This window comes from Arctopsyche grandis, chromosome 1 (assembly GCF_051622035.1).
Source record: "Arctopsyche grandis isolate Sample6627 chromosome 1, ASM5162203v2, whole genome shotgun sequence".
In the NCBI taxonomy this organism is placed as follows: Eukaryota; Metazoa; Arthropoda; class Insecta; order Trichoptera; family Hydropsychidae; genus Arctopsyche; species Arctopsyche grandis.
The window spans coordinates 4,219,874-4,241,197 of NC_135355.1; the positions used below are offsets into that span (position 1 = coordinate 4,219,874).

The 21,324-nt window shown below is 33.8% G+C and overlaps 1 protein-coding gene across 1 annotated transcript; it reads right to left on the reverse strand.

Annotated features, from left to right (window-relative positions):
- Positions 1 to 6,758: 6,758 nt before the first annotated feature.
- LOC143913228 (netrin receptor UNC5B-a-like) lies at positions 6,759 to 12,774 on the reverse strand. Its single transcript, XM_077432900.1, has 8 exons — positions 12,705 to 12,774; positions 12,018 to 12,204; positions 9,745 to 9,950; positions 9,388 to 9,698; positions 8,271 to 8,275; positions 8,139 to 8,210; positions 7,989 to 8,095; positions 6,759 to 7,936 (listed from the first exon to the last, which is right to left on the reverse strand). Exons 1-8 carry the CDS (start codon positions 12,772 to 12,774, stop codon positions 6,759 to 6,761), a joined length of 2,136 nt encoding a protein of 711 aa, XP_077289026.1.
- Between the last annotated feature and the right edge of the window lie 8,550 nt (positions 12,775 to 21,324).

Here is a 21,324-nt window from a genome sequence, read left to right on the forward strand (position 1 = left end):
GTCAGTAAGTTATTTGGATTTTTTCAGTTAATAGTGTTACTGGCTGCTTGACCGTTCATTTTTATCTATATGTATATACATATAGTACACAATTTTCATTAATTTTTCGTAAAAAATACTGACAATTTGAATTGTTGCCTGTTATTGATTGGGGTTTGGTGCATCCGCTCTAAAATTGCCAGATTAACAGAACGGCAGCTTTAAACGTAATTCTCGTTTTCTCGAATGATAGATTGCACATCAGATGACGAGTAACCTTTCGATGTGCACGGATGCAATTATTAAAATTGAGTTGGATCAAAGTATAGTACGTTTGTATGGACAAGCCGCTGCTGTCCAGCTCTCTTAAACTCGCCTGAAAGATCCAACTCAATTTTAATAATTACAATTTTAATAATTGCATCTGTGCACATCGAAAGGTTACCCGTCATCTGATGTGCAATCTATCATTCGAGAAGATGAGAATTGCATTTAAAGCAGCCGTCCGTTAATCTGTCATTCAATTTGACTGGCGATTTTAGAGCGGATGCACCGCATCCTATTGATTGTGATATCAAGTCTAATGTTTCAATTAATAAATTGATTATAGGAAACGCTTTGCAACAATCCATTTGTTCGTTACAACTTTTCGGCAATTTTAAATCAATTCCGACCGAAAGGGTTAACTTTAAAAGTTTGTTCTTTCATTCTATTGATTGCTCAGAACACCGAGTCAGCTTTTCCTAAACCAACTTTAAGCAAACTAAGCAATAAATTGCCACAATGACTGCTTGAAGGTGAATTGAGTACATTCAGCAAAATCGTCTTCAACACATACATATGTACATATGTATATACACGTATACCTGAATTTTACACTATCCATAATTTGCTATAGAAATACAAACTTTGTTTTAAAGCCCATTTCTAAGTCATATACCGTATTTTATCAGTGCATACATACGTACATATGTCAACGAGTTATTTGTAGGCAATTAATCAAGTCGGTTTCGCGCAATTCGAGTTTGAATTAAATAAGGGCTCGGCTCTAGAGACGACTTTTCGCCCTCGTCTCGGCTCGTTTAGCCCTCGAAAAGGCCATTTAGGTTCTACGCCGCGATAATAAATCGCCCGTCATATGATATTTCGCTAGGCGTTCGCGAAAACATGAGTGATAATACCGTATGAATCGACGTCACAGATTTATTTACGTCAGGGGCGTTAAATCTGCGGCCGCAGGCTGCATTAGGCTCGAAAAGAATCAAATTTATATATTTTTAAATTTTTTATAACATTTATTTTCAACATAAACATTCTATATGTAGTAAAAAGTTATACATTTTTGATACATGAGATAAGATTTATGCACGTATTACTACACTGTTTTGTAATCAATGAAATGAATTTTAATTAAAAGAGTTGTTCCGAAGTTTCGACTTCAGAAAAATTTAAATAGACCTATTTAAATTGCTTTTTTGGGCTCGAAAATGGTACGTTCATCAAAATTTTGATGAAAAACAAAATAAAATTTCCAAACATGTACAAATGTATTTTGGACGCAATTTTCTCATTTAACCCTTGTGCGGATACTACAAGTTTTTAACAAAAACGTATACGGTGGGTCCGTTAGACCCTTGTCTATATCGACTGCTTTTTAAATGTTTTGTAGTTTATTATGGTATTATACATATATAATATGAAGGGTAATTGATTATAAAAGATTGATTAAATAAAACATATTTTAATAACATATAATATATAAAAACGGACACGTAAGTTTATGAGTATGTGCGGTGCATCGACAAGTATAGAGATTTCAAAAAAACAAATTTTAGAATACCAGGAGTACCTATACGTTATGCATAGGGATGTCGATTGACGACCGATCGTGTCGAGGAGACCCGGGGAAGTAGGGAGGTGTAGAACGTCTGACATGTGCTCCTGATATTGAGCGCCGTGCGACGGGTGACGTCACACACACACACACACACACTTTCATCATTTCGAACGGGTGAACGGGTTGGATCGACGAGCGTGTAATGCGCGCATTCAACTTTTTCAATTAATACATGAACCACTTTCCGAAACCACCTGTTCAAATCAACGGGCATAACACTAGTTAAAAATAGCAAATGGCACTTTGGAAAAGATAAGTAGGTACAGAAGTTAGTTGACTCATATTATCGTTTATTTTTTCTCAAATATCTAAAATAGTAATAATTTTATATGTTTTACATACCTCCTTTGCATTTCACATGGTTTTCGTGTAAATGGTAATTTTTATATCTCTTATCTCTTATCCGATCGTTTTCATACTTTGCCATATTGCTCATTTTGGTCATCAATATACGTTAATGTATCGTCTGCCATTACGTTGGAGATAAAATATCGTATACAATGCGTATCAAATATCCACAATTTTGGATACGGTGACGTCTAGCAAGCTACTATAACCTATCTTCCAACCAGTTCGCCGTGATATGGCCATATCAGATTTTAATTGTTTAAACGCCTATAATTCACTCTATATTTTATAAAATTTGCTCTATAGGTTCTCGTTATCTCTAATATATAAATTTTTATTGTTTTAATTTTAATGTACATATATAAAAATTTCAAATTTGGCGTGTAGCTTCGTGTAATGTAATACACGGTATACATATATTGATTTTTGGCCAAATATGTCATTCCTCATTTACATTTACCATTTTTATCAATGAATGTAATAAAATGCAGAAGTACTTTGAAAATACATAATCCCCTAGTAATTGCCTCGTTTTCTGACGAACGTAAAAGTCTTAAAATGTTTTATTATTATTAATAAATAAGATAATTAGTCAATAAATGAAGTAGTAGAAGGATATTGGCCAATTATTTTCTATAAATTAATTATTGAAATTTTAACAGGCGATTTAAAATTCAATATTTAAATCCAAATAAGGGTATATTAGTACTGGATATTGATTGAGAATCTTATATTTGTTAAATGTATGAACCGATTGGTGAAAGTTCGTTATCCCTGGCCACGGGTATTATCACGCATACGGCCTAAGATTTCCGTCGCTTTTCCGATGATTGATGTTAATTTTCCACGCATTAAAACATATCGGGAAAAATCAACTCGAAATGTAAACATCCACAAACTGTCCATTTGGATCCGTGTCTTCTCGACCGTAAAATAAACACGAATTTTTAAAACTGAAAAATAAAGATCGACGGAATTTCTCTCGAGACGGCAAACAATAACAGTCGAGGCGCCTTTGAAATTCAAGCAAACATTTTATTACTCGCTATTATAATATTATTTGTTTAAGAGCTAAAAACTCTCTAGTCAATTTGGCGACTTGATATTCTTTCGTGTATAAAATCGACGTGCTTAGAGAACAAAGGGGTCGGAGAGTACATACTAGTTGGGAAAACTTCATTTCCTCAGCAGAGTGTGCGCTCCAATTCGATAGGAAAAATCTTAAGCAGAAATTCCATTCGCATGGGAGCTTTAGTGCTCGATAATACAATTAGTTCTATGGTTATCTGATAGCTTGAATAGAACTAAAATGGCACTGTAAAGCCGATATTCGTAATCGTTGGATCAATAGAGATAATAACAGCGTAAATGTGCTCCCAATAGTTCGAGATTTCACTATTATTGAGATTGGGTTCGTCATTGATTAAGATTGTTATTGGTATCTCGAATATATGTATGTATTATGTGTGATAGGTTTTAACTTGAACACTCTCGGTGTATAGAATTTTTTTTTAAATTGATGTAATGCATGGCGATGCGAGTTATATCCTCAATATATCCAATATTTAATCGCCATACTTCTTTATCAACTCAAAATAAAATAAAATTATATCGCGCGCTCATATTACCATTATTAACCTATACTTCACCTGTATGGAATAACGCCTCGAATACTTACCTTTCCAAGCTCCAATTAATACAAAATAAATCCCTAAAAATAATTTATAATACACCCATATATACTAACATGAAAAAACTGCATGCCATATATAATATTCCGTTGGTTACAGACATTACTAACAAATTAACCAGTAGATTCTATGACAGAATCACTAATAACCATACTAACACACTTGTGAAGAGTCTCGATGATTACAACAAAATGTCTATATATACCCTTCAGGTATAAACACAGATTACCTAAACACAATCTGCATTAGGTCATCGACTTTAGACAGTCTTTAATTAATATTATGTATTAGATGTATTATGAACATTTATAAGGATTGTAAATAGGTTTTTGAGCTCTTTTTCCTATTATGCTGTACATTAACATTAGAATAATATAATACTATGATTACTAAAAAAATTCAATTAAAATTGTTAAATAGAAAATGATCAGTAGATCAGTATCTATTAAAATAGATATAAGATGTATTGTGAACATAATTTCGTAATAATAAAAAGCATTTAAAAATCAAAAAAAAAAATGATGTTTTGATTCACATTTTAAACAAAAAATATATTTTTTGTGCCCTTATTGAGATATAATACATTTTTGTTTATAGTTATGATGGGAATTTGTTTGTGGACGAATGGATAGACAATATTCTAGCAATTTTTCAGTCAGTAGATACTTGCCTACCAATAAATAAGGCTTTCAGTTGAGTGTTGTATTTTTGTTGTCTTCATTCATCGTTGTCTTTCAAATGCACAAATTACACTGAGCAATAAAAAATCTCGTTTTTTACTTACCGGATTGAAATAATCAATTTTTACTAATTTGAACCCACTGAATTCGAATGTGACAATGATTTTTGGTGTTTTTTCTCGTTTATGAGATATGAGTATATGATTTTACAGATTTTTGTCGTTTGCAGTCTTTAAGATTGTTAGTCAAAAAATAAAAAAACATATTGAAATAAAAAAACCAACGTTTTTAAATGTGGTAAATTGAAAAATTATCGAAATAAACTCTTAATATTACGGAAAAAAGTATCTTATTGACATTTAAAAATCGCTAGATAAATAATTATACGTATTTAAAAAAAAATAAAAACTACAATTAATAGAAGAATTATTTGACTATTGAGTCTGCTACTCATTTTTGGCACAGAAATACTAGAATTTGAATAAAAGACTACAAAAGCCAAAAACTGTAAAACTTGGCCATTTTTTTAAACGCATTTATTTTTTATAAACGAGAGCAAACCAACAAAAATCTTTGTCATATTTGAATTCAGTGGGTCAAATTTAGTAAAAATTTGATTAATTTCCGCTCATTGTAGAAGTTTAGTATAATAAATTTGCACGATCCTTCGGAAGATTTGTCTCAGATTTTGATTTATCTTGACCTACCTTTATGCATTTCAAAGTACAGGTAAATTTGCAAAGGTTTCAAATAAAAAGGCTTTTTTTTTAATATAAAATTATTAAGTTTTATTGGTTACTCGGTATAACAATTACATTATACTCTCGTATATATCACAGATAAATCGTTACGATACAAGCACATCCCTATCGAATAAATATGACGAAAACATCTCCACCATCCACAACTTTCACTATTTTCATTTAGTTCGTAACCTTCAATTTTGATTTGCAAATACAAAAGTATAAAAAAATGTATAAATGGAAAATATAAAGTATATCTTACAAAAATTTATATATTCTTTTACAAACTAGATTTTCGTTAATACAATGTGTGTATATAATAACGTATGCTTTGTAAATTTATTGTTATTCTACATACATACATATAATTGAATAAAAAGCATTTATGTATTACAAATGTATCATCTATTTCGATTACAAATGCTCAAAATTCATAACAAATATTGAAATAGCGTATAAAAAGCGTTAAGTAACAAAAGAATCGTCTTCACATTTATTATTATATTTTAACAATCAATTTACAAAATAAATATTAATATTTAAAAAAAAAAATGCAAAATAACTAACTGTTCATTATAAACATCGATAATATTTACATACAATTGAAAATCCTTAATAGTATCAATTCAGTACATTTTTTAATCGTTAAATATATTTCGTGAAGCTTTTTAGCATATATGCATATATTAGTATAAAATGAATTCATAATATTATTATTTTGATTAAGCTTGAATGTATTATATAACAAATCGGTTATAAATATCAAAGTCACCATTTTATGTTTCACATTTAATTAAGAATTTGACCAAATTCGACTCTTGCGTTTAATTCAAAAACCATTCGGAACAAAAAAAGTCAGTACGTTGATTATGGGGCCGTCAAGTATGGTGACACGACAACTCGTTCACAGATTTTCCGTAAACCGAGGATGCGCTCCAGGCATTACGTATACGGCCATCTATTTCTCACCCCGTCTGTTCACCAAGATCTCGTTTACTATGCCATTACGTATGCAGCCATCTCTTTCACAGACCGTCTGTTATCGGTGAACAGACGGTCTGTGAAAGAGATGGCTGCATACGTAATGGCATAGTAAACGAGATCTTGGTGAACAGACGGAGTGAGAAAGAGATGGCCGTATACGTAATGCCTGGAGCGTATCCTCAGTTTACGGAAAATCTGTGAACGAGATGTCAGGTAACCGTCAAGTATATATCGTTCGACTTATTGTGGCCTACCCCCACTCCACGGAAAAGATGCGCAGAAGCAACGACTAGTACACGATTCTAGCGTGCGCATCTCGTCTACGTAGTGGGGGTTGGCCTTTACACGATAAACAATCTCTACAGCATCTTGTCAGAAAGTCGTCAATTTTAGAAGTGAGCGCTTTTGAGCATTGGGTACTTCAATAAAATTGCACTTACAGCCAACTAGGTCCCAGACAGCTTTCGATAATACGAACGGCATCGTTACGACCCATACTCCTGAAAATATTTGCCAGATCTGCGAGGGCACTAGTGTTCCGATGTCGGCACTCCCATAAATCCAATATATGTTCGGTCGGAGAGCTTTTCGTTGCGAAAAAGTTAATGTACCTGTCCACGTTCAACTTCTGCGCCAGCAATCTCCAATCGTTTCCCCTGGAGTTGGGCTGGTCCAGACAGCTGCACAACTGCTTCTTAACACTTTTCGAAAGTCTGAAAGGTGTCACGTTATCGACGACACACGTATTTATACCTTTATCACTCACCGTCATGCTCTTCTGCTTCACGGAAGATTGCACGTCCTCGTCAATGACAGTCAGAGATCGTTCTGGCAGCGTTTTGCTTTCAACGCCATGTTCGGAATAGTTCGGAACAAAGTACGGGGCAAAGTCATCGTCAGACTTCATCGAAAACACTTGCTTATGCGAAGGGTTCATCTTTTGATATACGGTAATCTTAAACTCCAAATCGTTAATTGAATCAGTCTGCTCCAGAGCAAAGCTGCAATGGAGCGAATTAGAATTGGAACTCCACACATGTGAAAACGGAATTTCTTGATAGCTCGAATTGGGTTTAGCCCTCCAGCCGACTCCAATATCTTCCAAGCTCAAACACAAGTTAGACCCACCGTCTTGGAACCACAACGACTTGGGATCTCCAATCAAAACCCCGCCCAAACGCTTCTCTTGATCTGCACAGTAGTACAAAGCGCATGGTGTATCCTCAAATACATACACTCTAATATTGTAATCCGATGTGGAGTTTCCTGTAAGATGAGGGGCATAAACTGCCAGTTTCAAATTTTTAACAGCTTTTCCATTGAAGCTTTCTCCAGCTAGTACAAAAGTCGTTAGGAAGTCTGTGATTAGGAATACTCTGTCGGCATCCAGTTGGGTGAAGATTGGAGTGTTGATCGTCTCTTGACCTAAGTTTACTATCTTCCTCCATTCTGAATTGTCAAGTTTTGGGTGAGTGGCCGGACCTAGAGCATACACGGATAAATTCCAGAATCCATGTTTCAGGCTGGCGCAATGTGGGATTTGGACGATGCCAGCTTTGCCTAGTGATGTTCCTGTAGGTCCAGTTCTGACTACGGGACTTAGTTGAGTTACACCTGTAGATAGAAAGCATTTTATTTATATTTGATCAGCACAATAGCAATATACGGTCAGTATTTTTGCTTGCAAAAAACATATAATAGCTCATATTCCAGCCTTGGCTTATCTTCACGTACCAAGAATGGTACGTGATTGGTGGTAGCTTTTCATTACATCTACTGTGGCAACAATAGCAAATTATGTATAGTATTCAATTGCTTCTGAAAGTTTGAAAAGTAGATGGATTTACGAAAAGGGTAGGGGATGTCGATTTTATTCGATCCATGGCAACTGGGGATTGCAATACCGGAAGTACCGATACCAATATACCGATATTAAAAAAATAAATACCGATACTATCGATATTTTCAAATTCGTACAGTCGTACGAAACATTATAATTGAAAAAAAGTTTCTTAGATTTTATTGGAAATTAAATTTTGGGCGCCTGAATGCGGTAGAGCTTTGCGTCATCGCTTACTTTTCCAACCTATTCCTGCGAAAACGTTTGCTTTCAATAACTCGTCTCTTACATATAAAGGCTAACCGGTCCCTTAACGTGATATGTGAACATTTGGACATGTTTAATTGTCTTGTTGATGAACTGGTCAGTTTCATAAGATTCGACACAAGTCTATTTGATTGAGATGAATGATTTTTAACTTTTTTTGTTCTTTTTATTTGTAAGACTGATGTGACGTATTGGGACAACCTGTCAGGTCACATTGGTCGTAAATATTGTTATTATTATTGTAAAAAATAATAAATAAATAATCCTTTGTACCTGGGACGTACATACTTTACAGTTTTGTACCCAAATATCCTATATTTGAATGTTTGGGTTTGGCGTATTTTTCAATAAACATGTTGAAACATGCAAGTGGTGCTCGGCATATTTTAAGCAATGTTTTTTTTATTTATTAAAAACTAGTTGTTTTACCCGGCTTCGCTCGGTATTTGTAATATAAACCGCTTAAACATGACTAATCTAATAGTAAACATTTTATTAAATTTATTTGAATAGTTTTATTTTATATAAATTTATTTGAATACTCATTTGTTTTTTTTTTTATTAAATTGACTGTCACGAACAAACAAACATATGTACATATATACTAAGTCTCTTATAAAAAATTATATGTATGCGAAATTATATGTATACCAGAATCCAGCGCCTGCACCCCCTGGGGCTTCGCCCTCGGCGCCTTTGCCCCCGGGGACTTCGAATCCTTTGAATCGAAAAAAATCGAATTATTTGTTCGATGACGTCACGGATTTACGACCCAACGAACGAAGGTTACATATAGAGTCTCTTTCCAAATTATATATTAAATTAATTATCGTTTTTTTTTATTTCGATAATACCGGTACGGAAATTTCGGTATTATTGCAATCCCTAATCGCAACAATTAATTAACAGGAGATGGTTGATTAATAACCATGTATGTAGGTACTATGACGGAACTGACCATACTAGAGTGATTGCAAAAATATGTTGAAAGGTTACCTTCAGGAAACTTGGGTCTGCATCGATCCTCTTTAACAAGACTGACGTAGAAGTTGTCTCGCCTGGTTCTGGCAAGGGCCCCTTCCGGAACAGAGAGGGCTAGGGACGCTCTTTCAAGGGCCAATCTCCCTCCAGTCGAAGTGAGAGTACGAGCCACACTAGTGTTGGAGCAGGAATCGCCAACCACCTCTGCAAAGAGGGCCGAAACAGCTGGAGGAGCGGGAGGGCCGAAGAGGGTCACCGATTCGCTGGCCACGTCGAAAGTGCACTCGGCTGTTCGGAGAGAGAAAAAAATAATGACGATGAAATGTGATCAAACGAGACGAATGTAAATGGAAGATAAAAGCAAAAGGGCAGAATGGAAGAGAAGCGTAGGCTAGTCTACTCACAGCTAGAGAAACAGCTGGTTGTTGAGTGTTCTGACTCACTGTATGGCTTCTTGTCGTAGTTGTCACTCTCGCTCGATGGACTCGCTTGGTGGTCCAGCGGAAGAGCATAGCTAAACAGAAAATACGATATATAGACCTACATTAAAATGAGATGCACAATATACTGACATAATCAACATTTGTATGTGTATATGGGTTACGAATCTAGCACTAGATTTGGTTGTGACAATTGCAAATACAGAATTGTCAAGACAAAGACAAATTATTTCGTGAATTGGAACATAGTAAGATCAGTATGAATCTAAAAATCATATACATACAGGGGTTTGGTGCATCCGCTCTAAAATCGCCAGATTAACAGAACGGCAGCTTTAAACGTAATTCTCGTTTTCTCGAATGATAGATTGCACATCAGATGACGAGTTACCTTTCGATGTGCACATATGCAATTATTACAATTGAGTTGTATCTTTCTGGCGAGTTTAATAAGGCAAGATTCGGAACTTATCGAATCTTCCCTTATTAAACTCGCCTGAAAGATCCAACTCAATTTTAATAATTACCATTTTAATAATTGCATCTGTGCACATCGAAAGGTTACCCGTCATCTGATGTGCAATCTATCATTCGAGAAGACGAGAATTGCATTTAAGGCAGCCGTCCGCTAATCTGTCGTTCAATTTGTCTGGCGATTTTAGAGCGGATGCACCGCATCCCTTCAACATCTTTGATTTTACAATACCCGTGTTTTTGTGTCAACAGCAACATTTCCTTTTAGCAATGCTAAAACCATGTACATATGGTATACATATGCTAAAAAACTATTAAATTTTAACATTTGAATTTAGAGATGACTATATATAGAGTTCCCTCATTTTATCTATCCTTAAGAGGGCTGGACAGCAGCGCCTTGTCCATACAAACGTACTATACTTCTCCCTACCTCAATTATGGCACTAGAGAAATTATTTTTTAATATGCTATGGATATTCACCATTGGGGTGCATTTATCGTTTTATTTTTTTGATTAATTATTTTTTATAGGAGCTAGGAGCCGCCAAACATCTATAAAATCGCCTCTTTTTTACACCCACGAAAAGAGTCTAGCGTGGTTATTTAACGGTCGATTTAAAAAAAAATACGCCGATAGATGCACAGAAAATATCTTTCTCATACCGATGATGAACTTTTTTTAAAAATTGGTCCAGTTTTGGAGGAGAAAATAGTAGAATACGAAACCTCGATTTTGTCAATTTAAAACACGTTTTATCTGGTCGAAGCGCAACTGTCGCATTCACTCAATATATATATTGATATATATTGTCGCATTCACTCAATATATACATACACTCAATATATATATCGAAGAAAGGAACAGTAACAAAATTAAGGTTTCGGGTGTACAGCCCTCTCAAGTGCGTATGGTTAGTCAAATAATGTTTTCTCTATAAGTTTTGGGTGGTTTTAGATAAAAAAAGCCAATACATTTCATTAAACGTCTTTTAAGTTTTGAATGTGCTCAGATTACTATGCGATTGTGGTCATCGAGTGTTAGAACGAGAGTCTGCTTACAATATTTGGAATACAAAATTTTATATGAAATTTTAGTCAAAATATATTTTAATTGTATTCGAAAAACAATGTTTATACCAATCAAAGTGCCAGGGCAGCGACCTGGCTCAAAAAGAAGTACCAGGGCAGCGACCTGCCCCGACTACACCACTGGATATAGACATTTGCAACGTCAGTTTAAGAATATCATTCACACATTTGAATTGTTGAACTTAGTACATAGAGGGAATCGTATTTACCGGGTATTAACATAAGTACGTACGTATATATCAGGTAATTTTATCAGTATTTTTTTCACAACCAAAAATAGAAGGATTCTATTTTCAAATAAAACACCTCGCATAAGTACACACAAACGCTTCTAAGTGAAATTTCAGCGTATCCACTTTGAGTGTAATGGATGAAATATTGCGTTCGTGCTCTGAGAGTTTTCACACATACACACAGGCAAAGGTTTGAAAACTCCCTTTAAAAAAATACGAGCTACGGTTTTAATAGAACCGCGTCCCGAGCATAAAATAAGTCCTTTGCGGCGTATCGCGCATCAATCTTGAGAGCGATAAGACCAAACCGGGGTTGTACCCCAGACCCTTATATCTGGTACCCAGAAGTTGGGTATATGTATGTATACCTGTTGGTGAGGTGAGGCACGTCGTAGTGGTGTTCGCTGGATCGTCGAGGGGGATGAGGGGGCGCAGGCGCCGGGGGCGGATCTCCCCAAGGGCCCCCAGGTCCCGCGCCCCCGTGCTGGGTCAGGTCCGGCTGCAGGGATAACGACTTCTTCTCCGGCTCCGGGTAAAACTCGGGACGGAAGTCCGCTGGGGACAAGAGAGAGAACCGCTCGTTATACGCAAAGCTCGTGTAAAGGGTTAAAACTCGGGTTTTAATTTGCATAATGAACTCAATTCATTAATGGACGAGTTGAATGGAAGCGGCCCGGAATTAAAATACAATTTTCAAACGTTGTGTCCGTCTCTGGGTTTTGTTCATATCCATCTCGTTATAATTAATCAGCCCGTATAATATACACATAGTAAAATTATAATATCCTTAGCTCGGGTAGTGAGTATGCATCTATCTGGCAATAGAATTACAAATTCACTTCTACATGTGTTAGTACGGCGAATAAGGTCGAAATCAGACAGTGGTGAATGTGGCACGTGGGTTTTTTTTAGATAGTTTTAAACATATTAAAAAAATGTGACTTCATGGCACACGTGCATGGGAAATCCCTTTCAAAACGACACATTCAACAAAAAATGTCGTTGAAAATGTATGGTAGTATTTATCCTTGCTTGACAGTGATCTATGCCAAAACGATCCTTTGGACCATTTTCGGTCAAATTGTATCCTTGCTTGATCCCATTCCTTCCTTCCTTGTATCCCATATTCGTTATTATCATATTATTATTTTGAAAACTAAAGTAGTTGAGAGCTTCCTTACGTATATATCTTGAATCTGAACACAAAGAGTTCTGAAAAACATTACGAATTTTAAGAATTATAAGAAGCCAAAGTGACTTGTTTGACAAAACATATTACATAAATAGGTCATTTTGGTCTCTTATATTTCATAAAGTTTGAATTTTTTATGTTTAAATTAAAGCTACATATATACCCAAGGTATCTCTGAACTACTTTTAATTTCAAAATAATCACGGTAACATGAATAAAATGACGATTTAATAAAAACGAAACGGCGACTTTTCATTAATCAGTCAAAGTATGGGCCGCCTTGGTATGTATGTGATGATCTAAAAGCGGCCCATACCTCTTAGTAATATATTTAATTACATTAGTTTAAGCCGGGATCATAATTTTGATTGAAACCCCAATCATTGAAATCTTTTTGATTGAAATCCCAATCATTGAAATCATTTTGATTGAAATTTTAATCCCACACATTTGTACATTTGTTGTTGAAATATTGTTTAAATTGCCTTTTTATTTTAATAAATTAATTGTATTTAATTTATTATATATTTATTTAATTATTTATTATATTTTAGTACATTATTTGTTTATATACATTTATTTTACTTGACTTTTTTTTAATATAGTTTTTTTACTAAAGTTTTTTATATACATTTATTTTTTATATTTTAGTTCATTATTTTTTATATATATTTATTTTGTTACATGAGTTTTTTTACTAAAGTTTTTTATATACATTTTTTTTTACTTGAGTTTTTTTATATATCTTAATTATCAAAAAGTTTTAATTGTATTTTTTAAAGGAATTATTGCATCGTTTGATTTAATAGTCATCCAAATAATGATTGTACGGATTATCTATATTGTGTTCAATTGAAGCTATTTAATAAAAACGTCATTGGGTTCATCATAATCAAATGCCTGGGTTTTCTGCCTACGATATATCAATTAATTATTAAATTGTATAACATTATATAAAATAGTCATACATTTATATTACATACACCATCACTTATACATATGTAATTATTACAGAATATGTGATTTCCGTGGTGAAAATATATGTAAGTATACCTAGAGAATGCGTAATCGGACATGAATTCACTGAAACGCTAGTGAATTATAATTTCACTGTAATATATATGTATGTATATTATTAAAAATTCCATCAATGCACTTCGTGTAGATTTAAATTATGAAATTCAATGCATATCTAACAAACAGGATGTGATCCCTTGACCCTAAGGTTGAAGGTGCATTAATAAAATTCTGACATAATTTATGTCCAACGCCACGAAAATGGAAGCTTTGTGACGTTTCAATGTAACTAAAAAATAATAACAATAAAACGTAGAATTTATGCGGAAATTAAAATACAAGAGTTGCTATATTATATGTAAAAAATCATATATTTCATCGTTTTAAGCATTGTTTTGTAAGTTTTCTTTCTAAAAATCATTATAATTGACATTAGTTTCGTTTATTACTGTCACATAAGAGACATCATACAAATTTCGTATATAAAATTGGGCAATCAGAGAGATTTGTCTGCAGATAAGTACAATTTCGTAGGATTCCCAGTTGGACGAAATTCACATCTTTTGGCAATTTCGAAACATGTTGTATCGAAATTTTGGAAACAAAGATCTTATCTGTTGGCAGACAAGTTACTAATAGCTGAAAAATAAGTTGCTAGGCTTTCCTGCTTAGTTTTAACATTGTAATGCTTTGATACAAATCATCATTCTTGCTCTTTTCAAATCACTATGATGTCAGATTTATAGTTATTTTCAAACGCGGCATATTTTTGTGTCACGTTGGCCGCTAGAATGACGCAGAAAAGTCAAAATAATTTGAAAAAAATACCTGATCTTGCCATATTGTAGAGGGAATGGTCTCTATCCTTCTTCCTGAAGAATCTGTATACAAATCCCGTTACAACTGTGAACAGGATGAAGGCAACGAGAAGGCCCACGTATAGAGTAGTGTCGCTCGAAGACGAAGCTGCGGACAAAGTAAATAATAAAATTAATACTCGCACTCATACATAGAAAAGTAATAATAAAAATTGAAGATATATATTTGACACAGTGTGCGATAAAATCTTGACAGGACACGGCTTTCGTTCGTAATATATAATCCTTCCAAAGCCGCGGTGCAAGAGTCGTTGGGGATATAATTTAAGGCATTTGTATGTAAATTGCATTCTGAGTACGCCTTATACGATCATTTTTATACACCGTCCATTCTTTCTTTTATATCCAATAACGACGTCATACCACTGTGAATTGACGTGGAAAAAATGATGACGATGATAAGAAACGTATAGATTCGAATCGTGACAATGCACGGTTGGGCGTGTGCTGTGATCTGATTGGCAAAAAATGTTTCTGATCAATTGTGTACTCGTGTGTGGTTGATCTAGTACCTAGTTTTGTAACACAAAAAAGGCAGAACCTTCCAAATGTATTTTAGAACTATAATATATAGTCATATACACTTAAAAATATGTTAATTTTGCATAAGAAACGTCTAGTATAAAAATTTTAGTATTGCCCAATTGAGATTTATCGACTTGTCTCTATCCTCAATACACTAAATTACACATATCTCTTTCATATAAGATCTAAATATATCAAAGAAATATACGCATTTTTATAAATTATCATATTTTAAAATGAATAAACACATATGTACAATGTTTTCTATCCAATACAAATGATACGTGCTGAACTTCGACATCGTTTAAAATGCGACACAAATTCAATTCAAATTTACACACATACAAACCGGACAAAAATGCTTTTAATTATCCGAATGAATGGATGAACCCCGGAAGATTTGAATAATAATGAAAAATTCATATTGCGTTCGAAAAAAAAAGTGTCAAAAGCACGTTTTTCGTGCACGTTACGAATGCACATAATTCAATAATCAAAACACAGTTTATATTTGAATTATTGTGTTCGCTGGGGTCTCTTTTTTTTAAATGTTCAAAAACGAATTCACTGGATACATACACCTCATATCCTCCAACAATAGAACAATAGGCAATAGAATAATTTTATACGCTCTGTGTGAATGAGGCATACGTGTGTACCTACGCCGAACAACGAGTCGTGCAAGGGCTAAAAAAAATGAAATAAGATACCAAAAAAAAAAAAAAAAAAAACAATTTATGGATACACATGTATATAAAATTATTTAAAGGATCGCCACTTGTAAGGTCGGGTCATACGTCGAGAAAAAGGGCTATTTTCCCGAGGATGAGAGATCCCCTTAACGATACATAATGAGACATGATTTACAAACAAGACACGGCTCAAACGAGCGATGATAAATTGCGATAAAAATCATTACTTTGGCTGTGGAAAATAAACGAGAAATTAAAATGACACTTTAAGTACTCTTTTTACAACAAAATGAAATTCATAAAGTATTCCGTATTATAGTATAATCCTTTACTAAATGCACTCGAGGTAACACGATATCGTATATAAGTCATATACTAGCGCTTACAACCGTTAAGCTTGATTCTATTACATTTCGGAATGGTATACGATCATTAGCCAGTAATATATAATATGTATATCATCATTTACTTGTTGCATCTGCTATTTCCTCAATATGCCCTATTCTAGACTAGAATTTATAGTACTTTTATATAGGTAGAAACTTTTAGGTACCAAACCATCCATTTCAAATCAACAAATCAAATCATTTTGTATATTTATATATCTCAAATGTATATAATACCAAACTGAGTGACTTTTAGGTCTACTTGAAAACATACATAAAATCATTATCTCTCTTATGTATCTGTCCAAAGCAGCTCATTTTATCAATTAACCTACTATGTACTTCCATCGTATTTATAACAAGTCTCTTTTATGGTAGTATAAAAAGTATCCAGTATTTAAAAAATCAATTGCTAAGTTTCTCATTCGTAAATCAGATACGCTATGTGTACTTAAAATGTAAAAAGAAGAATTGATGGTCTTACGAGTTGCCTTTCTGAAGCACATCAATAGTGCTCTAAAACGATGCAGCATTTAAAAAATCGGCGACTAAGTTTCTCATCCATAAATGAGATACTTAAAATGTACATAGAAGAATTTATGGTAATTGGAAAAGGGAAGTATGCAGTATAATGTTACCAATTCAAGATTACGGCCGATAAATACCTATCCAAAGATTAAAACCGAGTGATCATATGTAAGAATGAATGATGAGATATGTATAATGTAATGAAAATAAGTTATAGATCAACATAATATCGGCTTCCATTCAGTAGTAGTTGTATTCAAGACAGTAGTCAAAATATCCAAGAGACGATTTAACATGGTACATTGCATCAAACGGTGATTGTATCTTCTTGAGTCGACACATATGTGAATCTGCCTAAACAAGCCTTTATATAATTTAGAAAAGTTGATAAGCATACAGCAGCATTTGGCATATGAATGCACTAGAAGGAATTGCACGTGCTTGAGCGACATACTCGTATTGCACATTGCATACAAAAGGTTTGTATGACGAGTTGAGCAAATGTTTGCAGACGTGATTGCTCACTGACAAGTGAAACGTTTCATTGCATATCCAGGCATTATAGACACAAATAAACACTTATATATGCTATGCTTCCGATGCAAAAAACTGTCTGCAAATCTGAAAATGAAACGAGAGTGCAGCAACAAAGATTTTACTGTAAAATAATCGACTGAATGCATCTCTGATTACTTCCTGATAAAGAGCCCCCCAAAGAATCGATGATCTTCAAAATGCCTCGGCAACCAATGGATTGGTCAATATGTACCGGTCACGGTGTTTACACAGTATTAAAATGCATAATCGGTCCGGTGCATACATATAGTATAATGGTAGCGTTTGTGCATCCGATGCGCATAATGATGCGCTTAATGATGCGGCGCATCTCTCTCTCTCCCAGCCACCCAAGAAGACTCCTGGCCCTGCAGGAGTGCATCCGATGCACCTCGCTAATTACTACCTGACCCTCGTCACGTGCATATACGTAGGTGGATGTGTGCACTTCACATGCCCTAATTAAACCCGCATTCGTACGTGTTCACTATCTTTCTATGTATGTATGTATGTGGAAAGCTGGGATGATTCGAGTCAGATTTTTAATGTAATGTTGCGTGGAGTATTAATTTATGTGATGGGCTATTATACAATCGGAAACAACTCGAGTTGGAAAATAAGTTCTGTATCGATGAGGAATCCGTATAAAATAATACGAAAATTCTAAAAAAACTATTTGAACTGCTGCCAGCCCATTCAAGATTGTGAAAATCGAAGATTTTACCCATTTTCGAAGGCTTTTTTTATTTTAGCTCGGTTTTAGTCGTTTATTTTTTTTAAATCACCTCATCATATAAATGGAATAATTTTACAATAAAAAAACCTCATACGGGATGTTTCATTACATTACTAAGGTACAAAAAAAAATCTGAAACTTTTGCGCGCGGTGCCTAAAGGCCAGTATTGGCGCGTCTCCAGACCATTGGCGATATTCCTTAAACATATTTTTTTACGTCTACTATTGATAGTGTGTATTTTGAAATAATTTTATATTTTCATCATTTTTAAGCATGACAAATTAAAATTAAAGAAATTATTTTAGTGATAGGTCGAAGTACATATTTTCTGAATAATGTACGTACATATATATAATATTTCTTTTTAGTGAGTTTTTGTTAATTTTTATACACAATTATTTATTTTCATCTACTTGTATACAAAAAAAATATGCAATTTTTTTTTCAAAATCGATCAATATACAAAATATTTTGAAAATAATATTTGTATTTATTTATTTATAGCTTAGAAAAGGCGGCAAAACCGATGGACCAAAGGGATTTGATAATGATACAGTAGTACAGAAACACATATATTAAATAAGATAATGAAAAAATAAAACATAATTAAAAATCGATAATAATAATTGTATATATGAATATATATATTAATAATAATAATTAATAGAAAAAATAATTGATAAAATATTTATAATTGAAAACTAGACGGTAAAAACGATGTATAATATAAGGCATTTATTTATTGGGCTGGTGGCACCTAAGGTATGTGTGCTTCATTATAAAGTTTTGTTTTATTTTTATTTTAATACTATGTAATTTTAACAAAGCAATAACAAAATAATAATCTGCAACGATATTTTCTTTTTATTTTTCTCAAAATGTGTTTTTTTTTTCCCAAAATCGTCATAATATAAAATTATTTCAATATAATATCATATTAATATTGAAATAATAATCGGTGTTTAAGGATAATGAACTAAGTATGTATACATACTAGCACTAACAATGACGTTTAAGGTACGCTCGACGAAGTTTAAGATTTTTTTTCTTACTTTGGCAATGTGAAGAAGCATCCCATGTGAGGTTTATTTCATGTAATTATATACCATTTATATAATAGGGGTTAATTAAAAAAAATACATTTGGAAAACCGAGCTTGAATTGAAAATTATGATTTTCACAAACTTCAATGAGCTGGCGGCAGTTTAAATATTGTATTGAGAATTAAATATTATTTTCAAGTATTCAAATTGATACAGAACGTCTTTTCCTACTCGAACTGTTTCCAAATTCAAAAAATCCTAATTTTAAATGTACCCTAATCTAATGTACAACATACATATTGGACTAGATTTTTTTTACATCGCACGAGTCAATCAATCGTAACGGGTTTGAAATTTCCCTCGAAAGTCGCGATCGCACCGGTTTCGCGGGAATCGATAACAATAACCGACGATCACACAAGCCGAGAGAGGTGAAATTTATTCGCAATTTACAATAAACGGCGCTTGTTTCAACCTCCATTCAAGAGGTACATTGTATATAGCGCGTGAATTATCGAGAGCGCTCCAATTGCCATAATGGCAACGTGCCTTTTAGCAGTCGAGATCACTTCCTACAGCGATATTTTATCAGTCGAATACAACAGAATACGAATCCTGATGACTAACGCCCAGCACACACAATATAAATTTCCGACGGATAGAAAGCATTATTTTCAACGAACGTGTGCACCTTTCGAAACGCGGCCAGACCAATCAAGAGATAGATATACCAACAGGGCGTTTCAAAACGATACACCCCATTCGAAAACACTATGCATGAAACTGTCAGTATTTTAAAGGATTTACCAGCAAATAAAACAGCCCCTAGCCTCAGTCGTTCGCAAGATGGCAACATAAATACGTCCGGAGCATATTGTAGTTTGGGTCTGTAATTTGGAGTCCCACTGCAATTAAATTCTCTCTCTTGATAGAAAGAGTTCAAAAAGTAATTCTTATATGCCTTTATATAAAGAAATATAAATATTACCCCTATTTATTTCCCACTGCTTTTTTGCTAGCATACTAGGCTTTGACTCACTATCTTCGAGAAGAATTATTGCCATTTCCAAATATTTCTTTGGAGTGTCAAAGAAAAGTATTGACAACCCTTCGATTTTATAGGAATTTAAATTTTCGGCGCCTGAATGCGGTAGAGCTTTGGGTCATCATTTACTTTTCCAACCTATTCCTGCGAAAACGTCTGCTTTCAATAACTCGTCCCTTGTAAAGGCTATCTGGTTCCTTAATGTGATTGATGAGCATTTGGACCTGTTCAATTGTCATGTTGATGAGCCGGTTAGTTTTTTGAGATTCAACACGAGACTATTTGAATGAGATGAATGATTGGAATTTTTATTGTTTTTATTTTGTTATTTTCTTTTTGTTTTGTAAAACTGGTGTGACGCTTTGGGGCAACCTGTCAGGTCGCACTGGTCATTTTATTGTTATTATTATTATAAATAATAAATTAAATAAATAAATAAAAAACATCAACCATCAATCAGACAGAGACAGCTATATTTTTACTAACCTCTTATACGTTTCACATGGTTTTCGTGTAAGCGGTCATTTTTTATATCCCTTATCTCTTATCCGATCGTTTTCATACTTTGCCATATTGCTCATTTTGGTCATCAATATAAGTTAAGGTATTATCCGCAATTACGATGGTGAAAAAATATCGTATTAGACACGTTTAAAAATACTGCATCGTATTACACGGTGACGTTTATCTGTCACATTCATCATTCACATCGGTAGTTTCTTTACTTTTCGCCCTGCCATCTCGCTGTCAAATTTTAATTATTTAAACGCCTATAACTTTTTCTTTTTTCACTCTATATTTTATAAAATTTGCTTTATAGGTTCTCGTTATCTCTAATATATAAATATTTATAGTTTTGTGGAGGCTTGCTGAGCCAACGGTCTTGGGTGTTGCCACACCGTTATTTATGCAGTGTGGCAACACTGTTCAGTGAATCTGACAGAATGACGTTTAACCCATAACCTCAAATCAAAATAGGCTTAATATATGTACACAGATCAAACAGTGATAGTTTTATTTTTAGTTATTAGTTATCAGCTGATTTTTGTAAGCTATTGCTTTCGTCGCTTTTGGCGC